The sequence below is a fragment of the Puma concolor genome, chromosome B3, assembly GCF_028749965.1.
Source record: "Puma concolor isolate L17-30 chromosome B3, mPumCon1.1.hap2, whole genome shotgun sequence".
NCBI classification, from domain to species: domain Eukaryota; kingdom Metazoa; phylum Chordata; class Mammalia; order Carnivora; family Felidae; genus Puma; species Puma concolor.
In genome coordinates, this window is record NC_141672.1 from 94,995,770 (window position 1) to 95,017,422 (window position 21,653).

Sequence of the window (21,653 nt, forward strand, 5' to 3'; positions counted from 1 at the left end):
CAGTGTGCAAGTAGCCCAGACAGGCCACCCCACCCCACAGTGAATCCCGCCCCTAGGAGAGGGGAAGAGAAGGCACGCACCAGTCTGACTGTGGCCCCAGCAGTGGGCTGGGGGCAGACATCAGGTCTGACTGCGGCTCCACCCACCAACTCCAGTTATACACCACAGCACAGGGGAAGTGCCCCGCAGGTCCTCACCACGCCAGGGACTATCCAAAATGACCAAGCGGAAGAATTCCCCTCAGAAGAATCTCCAGGAAATAACAACAGCTAATGAGCTGATCAAAAAGGATTTAAATAATATAACAGAAAGTGAATTTAGAATAATAGTCATAAAATTAATCGCTGGGCTTGAAAACAGTATAGCTGACAGCAGAGAATCTCTTGCTACAGAGATCAAGGGACTAAGGAACAGTCACGAGAGCTGAAAAACGCTTTAAACGAAATGCATAACAAAATGGAAACCACCACGGCTCGGATTGAAGAGGCAGAGGAGAGAATAGGTGAACTAGAAGATAAAGTTATGGAAAAAGAGGAAGCTGAGAAAAAGAGAGATAAAAAAATCCAGGAGTATGAGGGGAAAATTAGAGAACTAAGTGATACACTAAAAAGAAATAATATACGCATAATAGGTATCCCAGAGGAGGAAGAGAGAGGGAAAGGTGCTGAAGGGGTACTTGAAGAAATAATAGCTGAGAACTTCCCTGAACTGGGGAAGGAAAAAGGCATTGAAATCCAAGAGGCACAGAGAACTCCCTTCAGACGTAACTTGAATCGATCTTCTGCACGACATATCATAGTGAAACTGGCAAAATACAAGGATAAAGAGAAAATTCTGAAAGCAGCAAGGGGTAAACGTGCCCTCACATATAAAGGGAGACCTATAAGACTCGTGACTGATCTCTCTTTTGAAACTTGGCAGGCCAGAAAGAATTGGCACGAGATTTTCAGTGTGCTAGACAGAAAAAATATGCAGCCGAGAATCCTTTATCCAGCAAGTCTGTCATTTAGAATAGAAGGAGAGATAAAGGTCTTCCCAAACAAACAAAAACTGAAGGAATTTGTCACCACTAAACCAGCCCTCCAAGAGATCCTAAGGGGGACCCTGTGAGACAAAGTACCAGAGACATCACTACAAGCATAAAACATACAGACATCACAATGACTCTAAACCCATATCTTTCTATAATAACACTGAATGTAAATGGATTAAATGCGCCAACCAAAAGACATAGGGTATCAGAATGGATAAAAAAACAAGACCCATCTATTTGCTGTCTACAAGAGACTCATTTTAGACCTGAGGACACCTTTAGATTGAGAGTGAGGGGATGGAGAACTATTTATCATGCGACTGGAAGCCAAAAGAAACTGGAGTAGCCATACTTCTATCAGACAAACTAGACTTTAAATTAAAGGCTGTAACAAGAGATGAAGAAGGACATTATATAATAGTGACAGGGTCTATCCATCAGGAAGAGCTAACAATTATAAATGTCTATGCGCCGAATACCGGAGCGCCCAAATATATAAAACAATTACTCATAAACATAAGCAACCTTATTGAGAAGAATGTGGTAATTGCAGGGGACTTTAACACCCCACTTACAGAAATGGATAGATCATCTAGACACACGGTCAATAAAGAAACAAGGGCCCTGAATGAGACATTGGATCACATGGACTTGACAGATATATTTAGAACTCTGCATCCCAAAGCAACAGAATATACTTTCTTCTCGAGTGCACATGGAACATTCTCCAAGATAGATCATATACTGGGTCACAAAACAGCCCTTCATAAGTTTACAAGAATTGAAATCGTACCATGCATACTTTCAGACCACAATGCTATGAAGCTTGAAATCAACCACAGAAAAAAGTCTGGAAAACCTCCAAAAGCATGGAGGTTAAAGAACACCCTACTAACGAATGAGTGGGTCAACCAGGCAATTAGAGAAGAAATTAAAAAATATATGGAAACAAACGAAAATGAAAATACAACAATCCAAACGCTTTGGGACGCAGCGAAGGCAGTCCTGAGAGGAAAATACATTGCAATCCAGGCCTATCTCAAGAAACAAGAAAAATCCCAAATACAAAATCTAACAGCACACCTAAAGGAAATAGAAGCAGAACAGCAAAGGCAGCCTAAACCCAGCAGAAGAAGAGAAATAATAAAGATCAGAGCAGAAATAAACAATATAGAATCTAAAAAAAACTGTAGAGCAGATCAACGAAACCAAGAGTTGGTTTTTTGAAAAAATAAACAAAATTGACAAACCTCTAGCCAGGCTTCTCAAAAAGAAAAGGGAGATGACCCAAATAGATAAAATCATGAATGAAAATGGAATTATTACAACCAATCCCTCAGAGATACAAACAATTATCAGGGAATACTATGAAAAATTATATGCCAACAAATTGGACAACCTGGAAGAAATGGACAAATTCCTGAACACCCACACTCTTCCAAAACTCAATCAGGAGGAAATAGAAAGCTTGAACAGACCCATAACCAGCGAAGAAATTGAATCGGTTATCAAAAATCTCCCAACAAATAAGAGTCCAGGACCAGATGGCTTCCCAGGGGAGTTTTACCAGACGTTTAAAGCAGAGATAATACCTATCCTTCTCAAGCTATTCCAAGAAATAGAAAGGGAAGGAAAACTTCCGGACTCATTCTATGAAGCCAGTATTACTTTGATTCCTAAACCAGACAGAAACCCAGTAAAAAAAGAGAACTACAGGCCAATATCCCTGATGAATATGGATGCAAAAATTCTCAATAAGATACTAGCAAATCGAATTCAACGGCATATAAAAAGAATTATTCACCATGATCAAGTGGGATTCATTCCTGGGATGCAGGGCTGGTTCAACATTCGCAAATCAATCAACGTGATACATCACATTAACAAAAAAAAAGAGAAGAACCGTATGATCCTGTCAATCGATGCAGAAAAGGCCTTTGACAAAATCCAGCACCCTTTCTTAATAAAAACGCTTGAGAAAGTCGGGATAGAAGGAACATACTTAAAGATCATAAAAGCTATTTATGAAAAGCCCACAGCTAACATCATCCTCAATGGGGAAAAACTGAGAGCTTTTTCCCTGAGATCAGGAACACGACAGGGATGCCCACTCTCACCGCTGTTGTTTAACATAGTGCTGGAAGTTCTAGCATCAGCAATCAGACAGCAAAAGGAAATCAAAGGCATCAAAATTGGCAAAGATGAAGTCAAGCTTTCGCTTTTTGCAGATGACATGATATTATACGTGGAAAATCCGATAGACTCCACCAAAAGTCTGCTAGAACTGATACATGAATTCAGCAAAGTTGCAGGATACAAAATCAATGTACAGAAATCAGTTGCATTCTTATACACTAACAATGAAGCAACAGAAAGACAAATAAAGAAACTGATCCCATTCACAATTGCGCCAAGAAGCATAAAATACCTAGGAATAAATCTAACCAAAGATGTAAAGGATCTGTATGCTGAAAACTATAGAAAGCTTATGAAGGTAATTGAAGAAGATTTAAAGAAATGGAAAGACATTCCCTGCTCATGGATTGGAAGAATAAATATTGTCAAAATGTCAATACTACCCAAAGCTATCTACACATTCAATGCAATCCCAATCAAAATTGCACCAGCATTCTTCTCGAAACTAGAACAAGCAATCCTAAAATTCATATGGAACCACAAAAGGCCCCGAATAGCCAAAGTAATTTTGAAGAAGAAGACCAAAGCAGGAGGCATCACAATCCCAGACTTTAGCCTCTACTACAAAGCTGTCATCATCAAGACAGCATGGTATTGGCACAAAAACAGACACATAGACCAATGGAATAGAATAGAAACCCCAGAACTAGACCCACAAACGTATGGCCAACTCATCTTTGACAAAGCAGGAAAGAACATCTAATGGAAAAAAGACAGTCTCTTTAACAAATGGTGCTGGGAGAACTGGACAGCAACATGCAGAAGGTTGAAACTAGACCACTTTCTCACACCATTCACAAAAATAAACTCAAAATGGATAAAGGACCTGAATGTGAGACAGGAAACCATCCAAACCTTAGAGGAGAAAGCAGGAAAAGACCTCTCTGACCTCAGCCGTAGCAATCTCTTACTCGACACATCCCCAAAGGCAAGGGAATTAAAAGCAAAAGTGAATTACTGGGACCTTATGAAGATCAAAAGCTTCTGCACAGCAAAGGAAACAACCAACAAAACTAAAAGGCAACCAACGGAATGGGAAAAGATATTTGCAAATGACATATCGGACAAAGGGCTAGTATCCAAAATCTATAAAGAGCTCACCAAACTCCACACCCGAAAAGCAAATAACCCAGTGAAGAAATGGGCAGAAAACATGAATAGACACTTCTCTAAAGAAGACATCCGGATGGCCAACAGGCACATGAAAAGATGTTCAGCGTCACTCCTTATCAGGGAAATACAAATCAAAACCACACTCAGGTATCACCTCACGCCAGTCAGAGTGGCCAACATGAACAAATCAGGAGACTATAGATGCTGGAGAGGATGTGGAGAAATGGGAACCCTCTTGCACTGTTGGTGGGAATGCAAATTGGTGCAGCCGCTCTGGAAAGCAGTGTGGAGGTTCCTCAGAAAATTAAAAATAGACCTACCCTATGACCCAGCAATAGCACTGCTAGGAATTTATCCAAGGGACACAGGAGTACTGATGCATAGGGGCACTTGTACCCCAATGTTCATAGTAGCACTCTCAACAATAGCCAAATTATGGAAAGAGCCGAAATGTCCATCAACTGATGAATGGATAAAGAAATTGTGGTTTATATACACAATGGAATACTACGTGGCAATGAGAAAAAATGAAATATGGCCTTTTGTAGCAACGTGGATGGAACTGGAGAGTGTGATGCTAAGTGAAATGAGCCATACAGAGAAAGACAGATACCATATGGTTTCACTCTTATGTGGATCCTGAGAAACTTAACAGGAACCCATGGGGGAGGGGAAGGAAAAAAAAAAAAAAAAAAAAAGAGGTTAGAGTGGGAGAGAGCCAAAGCATAAGAGACTGTTGAGAACTGAGAACAAACTAAGGGTTGATGGGGGGTGGGAGGGAGGAGAGGGTGGGTGATGGGTATTGAGGAGGGCACCTTTTGGGATGAGCACTGGGTGTTGTATGGAAACCAATTTGACAATAAATTTCATATATAAATAAAAAATAAATAAGGAAGGAAAGAATCAAGCCCTTAAAAAAAAAAATAAAAAAAAAAAAATAAAAGCAGATTGCTATTAAAATAGTTCAGGACATGAAATAAACTCAAAGGCAAAGGTAAAATAAACGTACTTAAAGGCACCGTGATATCCTCAGATAAAAAATATAATTAATCACTGCCTTCAGAAATATAAAGATCAGTTTAAGTCATAAATGTAACAATATGAATCCTCACAGCAATTAAAACTGGGGGAATGGGTTAGCCCAGCATACCAAGGACGCAACTAAGGCTTGAACGTAATCCCAACAAAGAAAACAAAAATAAAGAATAGAGAGAGAAAACATGTATACACACATATATATGACATACATATATACAGTCGACAGTCTATATATTTCACTTTTAAACTGAAATTACTTGGGTGGTAATTTTTACTCAATCACTGGCAGCAGAAAGAAATCAAACTTGTAAACAAGGTTCACCACTGAAACACACTTTGTACTTACCTGCACTATTTTCCTCCGACATGACGGTGTGGCAAAGAGCAAGTACCCTAAGAAATTCATACACTTTGGAATCCCCCAGTTTAATGGATTCCATCAGACGGTGGTCAGAGAACTGACATGTTCTATCTGCTTGCGGATTAACTGCGAAATCCACAGGTTTATTTTTCTGTAGAAGAACAACAACAACAAAAAAAACTATATGCCTCTTTTCAATAATAAGCTTTTAAAATTCAAAAACGCTTCCTCTATATATTTTTAGTGCTTGTATGATTTTTCAGCCTCAAACATCTGGCACTACAATGGCTTTCTGTTTCCTCATTACTGTTAAATATTATCTTCTCATTTCAGAGCCAAGCACCAAAGCAGTAAACCTTCCAAAAGGATAAGGAAAAAATATCCAATGGGTGTACAGATCCTCAAAATACTTATTGCAATTCCAAAATACAAAGAAGCCCTGAAAATGGTAAGTTTTTTTCAAAACCTACTCAATGGCAAAACCTGACCTGACTTGAACTCATTTTGGCAGCAAAATCTGACCTAGAATGGTATGTGTCTAATTATAGACTTTTTTAGTCCACTTAGTATGAATTAATATTTTCCAACACAAAAATATTAATGCATTTCATTATAGAGTGCTTTCTGAGATCCCTCTGGAAGTACTTGCATAATATAATGATAGGATTAAAATTGGGATCTTGAAGAGATCTTTGCACTCCCATGTTCACTGCAGCATTATTTACCATAGCCAAGAGGTAGAAACAACATAAACATCCATCAAAAAATGAATGAATAAATAATATGTGGTATACACATGCAATGGATTATCATCCAGCCATGATCCTGTCTTTATGCACAACATGAGTGAACCTTGAAGGCACAGCGTGAAGTGAAATAGGTCAGTCACAGAAGGACAATTCCTGCATGATTCCACTTATATGAGGTAAAATAGTAAAACCCACAGAAACAGAAAGTAGAATGGCTGTTTCCAGAAGCTAAAGGTATGGGGAAATGGGAAATTGCTGTTGAATGAGTACAGGTTTCAGTCACTCAAGATGAAAAAGTTCTAGAGATCTGCCTTGCAACATCATGAGTATGGTTAATCACAGTTTAGTATACACTTAAAAGTATGTTGAGTAAAAAAAGAAAAACATGATAAAAGAAATAGGGTACAACAAAAGAGTGGATGATGATTCAATGGTAACTAATATCCCTGTTAATTCACTGACTTCCGGAAAACACAGAATGTACTTCTAAAAGTTTATTACTCAAGACACTAGTCCTGTGATAATGTTTTTGCTAAAAATAGTTGATGGGGAAATACTTTTAATATATCCTTTTCTTAGAGACTATAGAATGTTTTATATTACATCCAAGTATATGTATACCAAGTCCTGCATACAGGACACTCAGTTGTGTTTATCCCAGAATCATAGACTTACTTAATCACAGATTGTTTTGTTCATGTGATAAATTTTAAAAACTGCATTAGTGGAAAAAATTATCAACTCACTGGTAAGGAGTAAAATACACACTGACCTTAGACTTCCCTGAAACTCCCAGGGAAGAAACTGTGACTCAAAGAAATTAGAGTCAATCAAGCTGTCATTCAAGTATAAAATTGGCACACATATTTGTTATGAACCCTTCTTGAAACTAAAGGATGAACCTCATCCCAGTAAGAGATAACTGGAAAAAATCATTATTAGTAAAGGCCTAGTTAGGGGTGAGTACCTAATCCCTTTAAAGGACTAAATAAAGAAGAAATAGAGAGATTAAGATGCTAAAACAAAATGTGTATATTGTGTACCTTGACTATGCAAGACAAAAAGACAGCTAAAAAATGGTAAGATTCAAATTTCCTCATTTTATTATTTGAAGGTCAGATGATATCTATCATTTAAAGATTCAGATCAACTTATAAAAATCTATATATTTTAAGATTAATAAGTTTCTATAAAAATAGTAGAAAAATACGAGGGAAAGAGGCAGAAATATAACTTCATTGTTGTTCATATTAGGAAATTAACAGACACTGCCTTAAAAAAAGTATTAAGAGTATTATGAAAAAAAAAGAGTATTATGTAAACTCTTGAAGGTATGAAGTAGAAAAACAATGAAATGCTTTCCTAATGTTTCTAAACATTATAAGAAATGCACACATACAGAATAAAGAATCCATATAAAGAGTTATTAAACACAAGGTATATTATTGTTAGACACAAAGTACAGAACCTAAAATGTTATAACTAAGACAGTATATAGCCCAATGTAGATGGGCCAAACTCCATTATTAAAAGATTGGAGTGCAAAACAAACTCCAATCCTATGCTGTACACAAGAGACACATATAAAGTTATTCAGAAACACAGAAAATAAAAGGTAGGAAAATGCAAATGAAAACAAACCAGGAGTCAAGACATTAATATCAAATAAGGTTGAATTCAGGCCAAGAAGAATTAAATGAGTCAAAGAAAAGCAGTTTGATGTTAAGTTGTGTAATTCATAAAAAAAAATAAATAACCAATATAAATATCAATTCACCCCCAAGTAGCATCAATACTTCTAAAACAAAGATTTCAAGGGGAGCCTGGGTGGCTAAGTCAGTTAGGTGTTCGACTTGGGCTCAGGGCATGATCTCACAGTTTGTGGGTTCGAGCCCCGCATCAGGCTCTGTGCTGACAGCTCAGAGCCTGGAGCCTACTTCGGATTATCTGTCTCCCTCTCTCTCTGCCCCTCCCCTGCTCATGCTCTGTCTCTAAAAAATAAAATAAACATTAAAAAAAAAAAAGAAAAGATTTCAAGCTATGTAAGAGCTATATATAGAAAGAGATTTTCAAAATATCTAATTAACCTCTTTCATGCTAACAGATAAAAGATAAATAATGAAACAAGAGTTAAATAATATAATTTACAAGGTAGAAGTGAATGACATATAGGTAAGTTTATATACCTTGAAAGCAGAATATACATATGCTTTCCTTTTAAGAAGCCTGGAACATTGACAATTTACTATATTGAGCCACAAAGACAACCCCAATAAATTCCAAAAAGTAGAATCAATACAAATCTATTCTTTATTAAAAGTATAATGAGGTTAGGGGGAAGGCCTCTATCACTTGGGAATTTTAAAACTCTTGCCTAAAAACGTTTCAATGTGGATATTCAAATTGATAGGACAAAAATAAAAAGTTTAATAAACTATAGGCCAAATCTATGTGATAAAATTGAAGAAGTATTCAGAGAAAAATTAAGAACCATAGACATTTGTATAAAAAAAGGAAAAAATAAGTTAAGCATCCAAGTATGAAGTTGGAAAAAGAACAAAAGAAACTTTAAGAATGAAGAAAGGTGGTATTAATAAAGATAAAAGCAGAGCCTACTGATTAAAACACAGGAAAATATATACAAATAATAAATAAAACCAAAGGCTGTACTTTTGCAGGGGGGTGGAGAAGGGGCAACTTTCTAATGTAATCAAGATAGGAAAGGAAAAAGACAATCAAAAATAAAAAATGATTTTTTTAAAATAGCCACAGAGAGGGGCATCTGGGTGACTCAGTTGGTTAAGTGTCTGACTACAGTTCAGGTCATGATCTCACAGTTCATGGATTTGAGCCCCAGGACAAGCTCTGTGCTGAGAGCTCAGAGCCTGGAGCCTGCTTGGATTTTATGTCTCCCTCCCTCTCTCCATGCCCCTCCCTGCTCACACTCTATCTCTCTCACTCTCAAAAATAAATAAACATTAAAGAAATTAAAAAATAAAAGAAAATAGCCACAAAGAAAAAATTAAAAGGATCCTAAGAGACTCCTTGCTCAACTGTAAGACACAGATCATTTTTATGTTATATAAACTGTCCCACAGAATACAAAACTAAGGAAAAATTTTTAAAAATTATTCTTTTTCTAAAGTAAATTTAACATTGATAGCAACTCAAACATTATGCCCCCAAAAACCTTGAGAACTGATGTGTCTTACAAATCCAAGGCACATACCTAAGTAAAGCATTAGCAAACAGAATCTAGAAGCACACTGAAAAAAACAATTTAACATGACAAGTGACATTTATTTACAAAAACCAGGGATGGATGATAATCCAGTAGAAAAATGGGTAAGGGGTGCCTGGGTAGCTCAGTTGGTTAAGCATTTGACTTCAACTCAGGTCATGATCTCAGAGTTAGTGGGTTCGAGCCCCCAGACAGACTCTGTGCTGATAGCTCAGAGCCTGGAACGTGCTTCAAATTCTGTACCTCCCCCCACCCTACCCACCCCCCGCCTCTCTCTCTGCCCCCCCCCAAAATTAAATAAACATTAAAAAATTAAAAAGAAAGAAAGAAAGCATCTGCCTTTGGCTCAGGTCATGATCTCACACAGTTCATGGGTTTGAGCCCTGCATCAGGCTGTATGCTGACAGCTCTGAGCTTGAAGCCTGCTTTGGATTTTGTGTTTCCCTCTCTCTGCCCCTCCCCTACTTGTGCTCTCTCTGAAAAATAAGCATTTAAAAAAAAAGAAAAATGGATAAAAATTAAACACAGTAAACTATTAAAAATATAAAAAAGATATCCAACCTCACTCATAAGAGAAATTAAAACTAGAATCATATTGATATATCATTTTACATGTCTTGCCAAATAGCAAAAACTGACAAAACACTGTATTGGTGAGGGTGGGGGAGAGCACTCTTGTACATTGCTTGTAGCAGGATAAATTGGTAAAAATTTTAAAGAAGACAATGGCACTATTTATCAATTATGAATGGACATACTTTGGATTTAACAATTCATTTCTAGAAATGTAACTTGTTAGACAGCATAGAATCCATGTAAAGTAACATAAGCACACACTGTTATTTCTGTTGCAATTTTTCTACTAGCAGAATATTGGAAATATCCTGAATTTCCATTGGTGTCTCCTCACCATGAGACATGGAACAATATAACAGAATACTATTTAGCCATTGGAAAAAATAAGACAGCACTTTTTTTTTTCCACTGATCTAGTAAGATCTCAAATACACTGCTGAGAAAGAAAATTAAGAACGGCACAGATAGTAAGCTACAACCTATGTAAAAAATGGAGAAAATACTTCCTCGTATATACATAAATATCTCTAACAATTAAAAAACAGAGAACTCTGTGGTTGAGGTACCTCAATAGAAGGAATTCTGAACCATATGAAGCTATTTTTTTAATGTTATGTATTAAATATATCAACTTGTCATAGTGGAAATCAGTCCTCCAGGGACTCATTTTTTTTTTTTAATTTTTTTTTTCAACGTTTATTTATTTTTGGGACAGAGAGAGACACAGCATGAACGGGGGAGGGGCAGAGAGAGAGGGAGACACAGAATCGGAAACAGGCTCCAGGCTCCGAGCCATCAGCCCAGAGCCCAACGCGGGGCTCGAACTCACGGACCGCGAGATCGTGACCTGGCTGAAGTCGGACGCTTAACCGACTGCGCCACCCAGGCGCCCCCAGGGACTCATTTTTAAAAAAAAAAAGTATGTACAGTTTGAAATTAAAAGAATGAAATTTATCACCTCCACACCTTAGTCATGTCTGTCTTCTGACCCATGTCATCATCAGCTTCACCTGCCAAAAAAAAAACCTTGAGAATTAAAAATAAATGAAATAGAAACTAGATTTGCATATTTGGTTTTAAAAAATACACTTATTTATTAAAGCACCATTACCAGATGGCATTATGAGCTCAAACGTAGACTTTTTAGGAATTTTTTCAAACTGTAACCCTAGACATGGTGATTAACCCAGAGAAATACTCATATTTGCCCAAGATAGAACTAAAATAGAGTATGCATTAAAACAAAATATGAAGCTCATAAATCATATTCTTCTGTATTTTTATCCTTCTGTTGCTACATTTTATCTCTGATGTTTGCAAGAGGCAAATTTTTGTTTTCTACTTCATCCTCACTGTAGGGGAATCCAAAATGATATCCTAGACAGACCAATTCTCATCAACGCTTGAGCTTAGTGAGTACATCTTTGTCTGTCTTGGTTTGGGCCAGATACATTTGTGTAATATCAAGGTCAAATTAGCATGTAAGAGTTAAACAATGTCAGTGCCTTCTGCAGTAAAACATAGCCACCTATGTGCCAAATATTGAAAAATAACTTTTTAGTATAAAGCCAATATATGCCTATTATAGATATATTGGAAAAACTCAAGATGTTTATAGTAGGAAATAAAAATCACTAATAGTTCTATCCCATAAAGATAACCAGTATTTACAGAACTTTTTTCATGTTGATTATGTGTGTGTATACATATATTTCTCAGATTGTTGAAAAATATCTTGTTCCTGCTGTTTTCAACCCAAGTGTCAGAATTTCTCTGGTCATTAAAAGTTCTTTGTGAACCTAATTTTGAATGGTTGTATACTAGCTACGGAGTATAATTTACTTTAGCTTTCCCCTATGTGGAAGCTTTTAAGATTTTTCTAATTTCTGCTTGGCATTTGAATATGTAATGGTATTTGCCAAGACTGTATTTCTTGTAATGATAACAAGAGTTCCTTGCATCAATCCTTCGCCAGGCATTTGTATTATCACAAACTTGCACCATTTATGGGTGAGGGAACTGAAGAACAGAAATCCACCTGACATTACTAAACTGGGGTGAAAAAGTCACTATAGTGTGATTTTGAACCCAAGTCTCTCTCTTTTCACTACACAATGCTATGACCAAAAAAAGCCCTTGATGAACTGTTATTTGCTGTTTATCTGGAGCACAGGGTCTAAATTCAGACCATGTTGTGACTGCTGTGTGGGCGGAGCCCCTGAGCTAGAGAATGAACCTCACCAAGCTCCTGGAATTTAAATCTCAAATGCACTGTGGTTATGTTCCAGTCAGTATACCATAGGCAGTAACTCATGAAAGATAAAGACAAAACAAAGCTGTGCCTTTGTGTAAAATTGTCCTCCAAAAGGAAGCATGCTTATAAAGATGGTAATGGAAGTGAAGAAAAGTTAAAGAAGTTGAAGAAAATAAAAGTTCTGAGCTAGAAAATAGAAGATTTAGATAAACCTGAATGGAATACCAAGTTTTCCCAAGGCCTGGATCTAGAATATAAATAACACAAGCTCACAGGAAAACAAGAGGACGTGATCCTTAAACATTTTGTGAGTGCTTTAGTAAGAATATATCTTAGTGGCATCATAAATGCATTATAAATTATAATGGGATATAAATTAAGGGTCTAAAGGGGTTAATTAATATTTCGGTTACTTTCCTGCATTTTATAAGGGAAACTACAAGCTATCATGGGATTTGTCGTAAATTTCAAGACTTGCAAGATCTTGGGATATATATACTTTGTGAAAATCAAGGGCCTTCCCTAAAAATAGCCCTGAGGCAAACATCTATACAAATAAATCTTGGTCCACATATCTGATTTTCTTAGGATCATTTCCTGGAAGTGATATTATCATTATTATGTTATTATCAATATATATCATAGCAAAAGAATCCCAAAGGTCCTCCAAATTAAAAATACCTCCAATACTCTAAAATTTTCCCATTTAAACTACTCTATGGGTTAAGTCATTATTCTTAGAAAGCCTCTGAAAATAATGTCAAAAGAAAATTTTTAGGGGAAGTTTCTATTTTACTTACCATTTAAACAAAATTTTTAACGTTTATTTATTTTTGAGAGAGAGACAGAGACAGAGCATGAAGAGGAGAGGGAGACACAGAATCCGAAGCAGGCTCCAGGCTCTGAGCTGTCAGCACAGAGCCTGACGTGGGGTTTGAACTCACAAACTGCAAGATCATGACCCGAGCCAAAGTAGGTCACTTAACTGACTGAGCCACCTGGGCACCCCTACTTACCATTTATTGTAACAGTGATATGAGAAATGTATAATGTAACTGAGGGCTTATGGAAGTCCAGGTTGAAAATCATCTGGTTCTCTCTCAGAAAAGGGGGAGGTGGAGCAGAGGAGAGGGGATTAGAGGGATAGGGGTAGCGAAGGGAGGTCAATAGGTAGGACAGCATAAAAATCAACTTCTATTTCTTAATTTTGTTCAAGTTCAAATCTTACTTTAAAGTGTTTGGCAATGTGTGAAGTTGCTCCTCAGGAGATAAAGGGAAGTTTTCCCTCTCTTTCTTGGATTTTTCTTCTTGAGATTTCTGGACTGAAAAACTGGACACTCAGAGTCCAGTGAAATGAGATTAGGAATCCAGAGGCACCCAACAAAAGGCTTCTGCTGCACCTCATGCTTTCAGCAGAGGAAACTGTCTGCTAACTGGCTCAAACCACATACAAATAGAATGCCTGAAAATCCTGGTACAGAGCAGGTATCCTGACAGATGTATACAAAATAGGAACTGGATGTTGATGAACTAGTTTATCTGCCCACTCAAAAGTAGCCCTGTGCAGTGTGAATTCTTAGGAATGAATTGTAAGTTCTCCCAAACACAGGCCCTAACATCAATTCCAGAGCTGTGAGGAAGCAAATATGAAATACTCCTTTTACAGAGATAAATCAAGTTACCAAGAACTTGCCCTCTCGGGGATATTGGCCTATTAAGCAGCACAGAGCACAATCACACAGTGGGGGCACAAAAAGGAACCTCAGACGGTATCACATCTAACCCCCATCTATACCCAAGAAAGGTAACAAATCCAAAGTTTCATCTAAATTATTCAGCATTCATTGAACAAATATTTAGTGACTGTTTATTATATGTCAAGCACTATGTTAGATGCTGATGGTGCCCATATTAATGATAAAGTCAGTGATAAATGGTTTGATTTTTAAAATAGGGCTGCTTATGTTTTTAAGGGAAATTTTAAAAAATTATGTTTTAAGGGGTGCCTGGGTGGATCAGTTGGTTAAGCATCTATCGGCTCATGTCATGATCTCACAGTTTGTGAGTTCAAGCCCTGTGCTGGGCTCTCTGCTGTCAGCACAGAGCCCACTTCAGATCCTCTGTCTCCCTCTCTCTCTGCCTCTCCCCTGCTCTCTCTCTCTCTCTCTCTCTCAAAAATAAACAAACATTAAAAAAAAAAAAAACAATATCAGTACGAAGAACTGCTTCCCTTACCATAGATTTTCCCATTAATAGAACATTTTTTAAAAGTCATGATGTTTTCAGTGAGGGTGCCTGTTTTGTCAGAGAAAATGTATTCAATCTGGCCCAGTTCCTCATTGAGAGTGGTCGTCCGAGCTTCAGCAGGTGTTGCTTTTTCAGGGTAATACATCTTCCGATCCCAGTTTATAAAATAACTGTGTCCCAGACGAATGACTTCCATACTTTCATCCATTAAAATGGGGAAAAAAGAAAAAGAAAGAAAAGCTCCATCAGTTTCAGAACATACAAAATGTTGCCAAAGTAAGAAGTCTGTCAAGGAGCACCTGGGTGGCTCAGTCAGTTAAGCTGCTGACTCTGGATTTCGGCTCAGGTCATGATTTCACAGCTCAGGGTTGAAGCCTCGCATGTGGCTATACACTGACAGCACAGAGCCTACATGGGATTCTCTCTCTCCCTCTCTCTCTGCCCCTCCCCAGCTCACTCTCTCTGGCTCTCTCTCAAATTAAGTAAACAAACTTAAAAAATTTTAAAAATAAAAAAATAAGTCTGTCAAAGTCTTCAGAATTTAGAAAAAAAATGTGGATGCTCTGTCTCCAGGTCCTAGTGACCTTCAGAAGAATCTCAGCAGAGTCTGTTCATAAAATTTCCTAAGTCATTTTCTTGCAGCACCACGAAAATATAGACTTTGCATAAAGTCTTGGGGGAATATTCCATGGTTCACCGTTTATATTAAACAGGCCTAGTGGAGATTTCTTGTATAGCCTGTTAAGTTAGCATTTCTTTTATATCTTCGTACAAACTATTATTAAAGATGTTTGTCCAGCCATCTGGGTGGGTCAGTTGGTTAAGTATCTGACTTCGGCTCAGGTCGTGATCTCACGGTTCATGGGTTTGGGCCCCACATCGGGCTCTGTACTGACAGCTCAGAGCCTGGAGCCTGCTTCAGATTCTGTGTCTCCCTCATTCTCTGCTCCTCCCCCACTCATTCCCTTCCTCTTTCTCTTCCTCTCTCTCTCTCAAAAATAAACATTAAAATTTTTTTTTAAAAATATTTGTCAGATATCTGATCTAAAGAAATGTATTGTTGAGGACTTTCTAATATATCGTTTGGTGTGGCTTCAAGTTGCCAAAAAAGGTGGCAGTATCTCTGTAAAGCACTAAGCAAACCATAATAGATACTGAGTAAATCTCAATATTATCATTGTTATTATATTAGTTTGCCCATTTACCAGGAAAAGAGCATTGTCTCATGATCTAGCGGCAATTTATGACTTTCCAACTTTACAAATGTTATTTCTATGGCCAAAGGTATGTCTTTTAAAGTCTCTGTCATATGTAAGGTTAAATCAATTTCCAAAAAGGTTAGCAATGTAAGTTTCTACAATAAGATTACTGAAAATTAGCATTTACTATGCGTGACATATATACATCATACAAATGTTACCAACTTATCATTTGTATTTTGTTTCCACTATTTTTGACACAAAGAAGTTGTCTTTTTAACTCATCAAATTTATCAGTAGTTCACAGTTTCTGTTTTGGGAGTTTTGTTGGATATGCTCTCCCTATGCCAAGATTATATATACAGACATCTATATTTTTCTAGTAGTTCTTTGCTGAATTTTCCACATCTAATTCTTTATTACAATTCGAATTTTTATAAAGATGATGTACATATGATGTGCTAATTTCCATTTTTACAAACATAAAGCTTTTTTATCACCATTTATTAAAAAAAACAAGTCCTTTTCCCTTATTGCATTGGGATGCTTCCATGTCACATATAAATTATTTTTCTCACTAGAATCTACTTTAGGGATTTCAATTTTATTCCTTAATATGTCACTTAATACATCTCTTATTTTCATAATTGCAGCTTTATAAACATTGGCAATACCTGAGAGGGCATAAGAGAATACTCCTCTTTTTAAAAAGTTCTTGGCTGGAACCACTCATTTATTCTTGCTGATATGTTCAACACATTTTAGCATCCACACCCCCACCTTCTCACAAAACTTCTTTAAGATTTGTATTAAGTCTATGTTAAACTTCTAATTACTTGGAAATAACTCATTTTAATATACAAGTGCAACTTCAAAGAGAAGGGTAAGTCTTTCCAGTAATTGAATTTTGAAAAGTATCTCTATTGATAAGGAGTTTTAGTTTTCATTTGCTTTGTTTTTCACATAGGTCCATATTACAGCTGGATAGATTTGCTACTGGACATTACATCTATCTGTTCATTGATGACATAATTGTTTAAATTATTGTTAGCCTAATGAAAAGGTTTTTTTTAACGTTAAAAGCTTTATCTAATGTTAACAAACTTTGCTTATGCCACAAAATCAGACATTGAGCTGAATTATCTTACTAAGATCTTCGCAGAATTATTCTTTTGGATTTTCTAGGTTTATAATCACATTGTCTATGCTCATCCCTTCTAATAGGGTTATTTCAGTTTCAGGTTCATGTCTTCCTTTGTTCCTTGATATTTCAGCTGCATGGCTTAGAACATTAGCAAGAACATCCAGACCAGTATCACAGAGTAATGACAATAGCAGTGACCCATGGCTTATTTCTGAACTTAATGGGAATTGAGCCTTGGTGTTCTCATCTGTCAAGTGAGAAAATTAACAGTGACTGATTACACTAACTCCTAACATTTGTCTCCTTGAAGACAAAAGATGATAGAAAAATCCTTTCTAGGCATTAAATTCTATGCTTCTAACATTTCCCTCTCTGAAAGTGGTATGGTGCTAGTTCATTTCCTAACTATTTAAATGGCAACACTTTTTTTCACTTAAACTAAAAATTACTCTATGATTCTGTAGAACCATACAAAAGAAAAATAAATAAGGCATTTTCTGTATTCGTTTATGTAACTTACTGTTATAGCTGACCCATACATATCCACCACCACACACACATACTTCCCTGTAAATTCTCTGCTAGCTTTTCTACTTTACCTTTGTTTTCTTTATTCCATTCACTCAAAAAGCATTAGCACTTACAGTGGACCAGGAACAGTGCTTTATCTGTCATAAGCAGATGAATGAATGAATCCTGACCTTCTATTCCCTAATTTCACTAGTAAGGGCATTAAGACCTAGAAGTCAAGTGACTAACCCAAGGTCACACAAATAACTAACCACAGAGCCAAGACTAGACTTCAGACATTGGTAAAGCCAATGTAGACCTGACTCTAAAAATGGCATTATGCAAGTAACTGTACAAACAATTTGAAGCTTTGATCTTTCTAAAAGTAAGATAGCTTCCTGAAAATTCAAAGCAATATGAATTAAACAACATGTGATCCTTCTGTATTATAATACAAACCAATGGAAGTATTGTAAATTAATTTGAATTCTTGGATCTTAAAATAGTCTGTAGAGAGGAAGGGTGTCTTTTTTGTTTGGGAAAGAGGATTCAGGACAGTCATAGTGGAACATTCAGCTCTTTGTCTTATAATAGCAGAAAAAAGGAGACAAATGTTCAGAATTAGCATAATCAAGTGCTTAGTGTTTTCTGCCTGAATGCTCAAAGAGCAGGGCTTAAGATTCCTTCCACCCATTCTGTGGCAAAATAGGCAACATAGAAATGAATTCCTACTGCTTTGGGAATAACTTCCAAAATTTAATTCCTTGGGAGTATGTGGCTGCATTTCTTAGAATGATGTATTTAAAAAACTGTAGCTGGGTATGTTTTAACACTACAGATAAACAAACTGACAGCACAGAAATAGCCTACCAACATCAACATCCTTTGCTCACGTGGAATTGTTAACCGATCAAAGTAAATTTAGCACTTTCATCCTCAAGTGACCTATGGCACTAATTTATTCTTCATACCCATTCAAAAGCCTAAGGAAAGCTTTTATAGAAGGCCTTCTCTCCAAACAGAAATATGCTGTTTTTGTCGATCTCAGTCTTTAGGATTGAGCATCCTGACATTCTTTCGAATGCTTTCTCCCTCCACATTGAGATCAGAATCACTGCTCTTGTATGATGAGAGGAAAGCTCACATTTACCTTAATAATTATTATGCCTTACCAACAGGTACAGAACTCTAGGCTCTTTTTACTTTCTCTTGGGGTCTTTGCTGAGTAATAAACCAGACACAGCTTAGGGAGAGAAGAAAACCAGTGTACCAAGTGTCACAAGACTTGGGTTTGGATCTTGGTTCTGTCCTTAACCAGCCCCATGATCCCAAGCAAATCATCTCATTTATGAAAGAAGTTGGGCAATAACTACTTCATAAGGTTGTTGGGAGACATAAATAAAATAAAGTATATGGAGACACTTTACATAAAATACAAAATGTTATCTAGGGTAAGGTAGTATTATTCGGAGCAGAAAGGAAGTAACAAACCAATTATTTTAGTCCCACCATTTTCCTGAGCAGTTCATTGGCAAACTAAGGCACAGAGAAGCCAAGCGCTTTCTTCAAGGTCACACATGCCAAGACGATAACCTGGGTTTGGACTATTCCAACTGGGTTTCCTTTCCACCACTGCAGGGGACACATTAGAAAGAAAAGCAATGCTAACCTGGGAATTTAGCCTTGACCTCTAAAACACCAATATTTCAAATTATTAAATGAAAAATGCCAACACACTTCAAAGAAAGAGCATACACAGAATATACTTCCTTCATGAGGACATATGAAACTGCACATGTGCAGATGGTAAGCCACTATGAGCATTTATTGTTCATTTAGGACATAAAAGGAAAGCTATAAAAGCTGACCATAGCTCTTCTGGCAAAAAGCAGGATTTACTACAGACTTTATAACTGGATACAAGCATAAGAGGTCCTCAGAATCAAAGATGAGCCAGTAGGATACAGTTTAAATAGAGCCTGCTCTGACCACAGCTCCAGAAGGCCCAGAGCAATTTGTGGTGTTGTGGCCACATGCCACTACTTCAAGTCAATTTCCCACAAGTTGACATTTCAGTTTCCTGACTGCTATCCAAAACAAGGGTGGATTTTGTGCATTGAACGTCCCTTGCTTCATCATAGTTAGGATTTTGGAAAGAGAGAAAAAGAAGCTTGTAAAAATTAGTGGGGATTTAGAGCTGGTAATTTCTTGTATTGTTAAAATACTGGTGATGAGGAATGTCAAACAACCAAGTCTCATCTTGGCTCCAGTGTCTTTAGGATTATCTGTCTCAGTCTTGGTAGGATTAGGATTGGGGCGCCTGGGTGGCTCAGTCAGTTAAGTGTCTAACTCTTGATTTCGGCTCAGGTCATGATCTCATGATTCTTGAGTTTGAGCCCCGCATCGGGCTCTGCACTGAAAGCACAAAGTCTGCTTGGGATTCTCTCTCTCTGCACATGCCCCTCTCTAACTCTCAAAATAAATGAATAAACATTTTTTAAAAATCTCAGTTATACATTCTAGGGCCAACTCCTAAGCCTTATCAAATACACACACATACACACACACAAAAAATGTACATATATACATACATATAGAGGTGTGTGTGTGTGTGTGTGTGTGTGTGTGTGTGTGTGTGTATGGGGAGAGAGAGATCATTTTAGTTCTGATTTGTGGGTCCAAATCTAGAAATGATAGATCCTGTTGCAGTGAGAGCTAGGAGGCAGACTTCTTATTTAACAATGGACAAGTACCACCCAGTATATTTCAACTTCTTTATACTATAGTTACTAATAATAGGAAAAATTAACATTCATTAAGCTTTTACAATGTGTCAGACAATTCTTTTAAGAGCTTTACAGTTTGTTTACTCTTTATACAATCCTATTAAGTAGAATATTGTCTTCTTTACTTTTAAAATGAGGAAACCAAGGCACTGGAAGGTGAAATAACTTGCCCAAGGTTATGGAGCTAGTGAGTGGTGGAACAGAATCTGAATCCAGGTATCTGGAGCCAGACTAGTAGCAGGGAAGCATCATCTCAACAGATCTCATCAAATAGTCTTCCATTTCTTACCCAATATCAACTCAATTCTAACTGATCAGGTTGCATGAGATTATATTGTAGTCCATTTATTCCAAAGAAAAACATTCCTAAGAAACCAGATCAAATCAAGAAGAAAATGAAACGCATTTATTATAATTTGAAAATACAAAAGTGAAGCAGATTAAACAGCTTAGTTGCCTCATTTGTAACAGCTGTAGCAGATCATAAGCAGTTAGAGCAAGACATCTCCCTCACTGTGGTAATTTTAAAACAAACAAAAATGATTAGGCACAACATGATGATGCAGAACAAAGTCTTTTGACAAAGTGGCTTTTCTAAAGTATAAACTCTCGTCTTACCTCACATATAATGAAATGGGCACAACTGTATTGAGAATAATAATATATGACCAGAATGTTAAGAATCCCGAGAACACAGAGTTCTTCTCTCCTTCATTCCAAAAGAGGAAAGTTCTGAATTGGTCCCCAACTTGATTCTCCCAGATTGAATTTCCTATTGCGAGAATAATTCCCATGCATACCAGAAACCCAAAAATCTGAAATGAGAATGGAAGTCTGGTTAAGGTTAATTTGAACACAAAACTAGTCACATCAACACAATCCAGTTACACTCCTAACTCCAAGAAATTGTCATTTGAAAAGCAAGTCATGCGAAGCTCTTCATACTTATCAATAATCGTACAAGTTTAATATTTTTATGTTTTACTTGGCTAAATATTTTACATGCATTTTCTCACTTAATTCTTCCAGTGATTTTCTGAGATAGGGACAATCTTTAGTCACACTTTGCTGGTCAAAACCAGAACAAAGTAAAACAGAAGCACTGAAATATTATATAACTTGTCCATGGTCAAAAGCCAGTAACTTCACAACCTTGATTTGTGACAAGGGCATATATTTAGATGGCTTAGGAAGGCAGTATGTCCT

General features: G+C 36.8%; 1 protein-coding gene across 6 annotated transcripts in view; it reads right to left on the bottom strand.

Moving 5' to 3' along the window:
- The window catches only part of ATP8B4 (ATPase phospholipid transporting 8B4 (putative)), a 285,304-nt gene that overhangs the window by 84,185 nt on the left and 179,466 nt on the right, over window positions 1-21,653 (bottom strand). For all 6 annotated transcript variants that reach the window (XM_086710646.1, XM_086710645.1, XM_086710643.1 and 3 more), the window contains 4 exons: window positions 21,066-21,262; window positions 14,797-15,005; window positions 11,274-11,317; window positions 5,727-5,892 (listed from right to left, as the gene is read on the bottom strand). In XM_086710646.1, coding sequence (XP_086566772.1) covers window positions 5,727-5,892; window positions 11,274-11,317; window positions 14,797-15,005; window positions 21,066-21,262 — 616 coding nt within the window. The remainder of the gene's footprint in view (window positions 1-5,726; window positions 5,893-11,273; window positions 11,318-14,796; window positions 15,006-21,065; window positions 21,263-21,653) is intronic.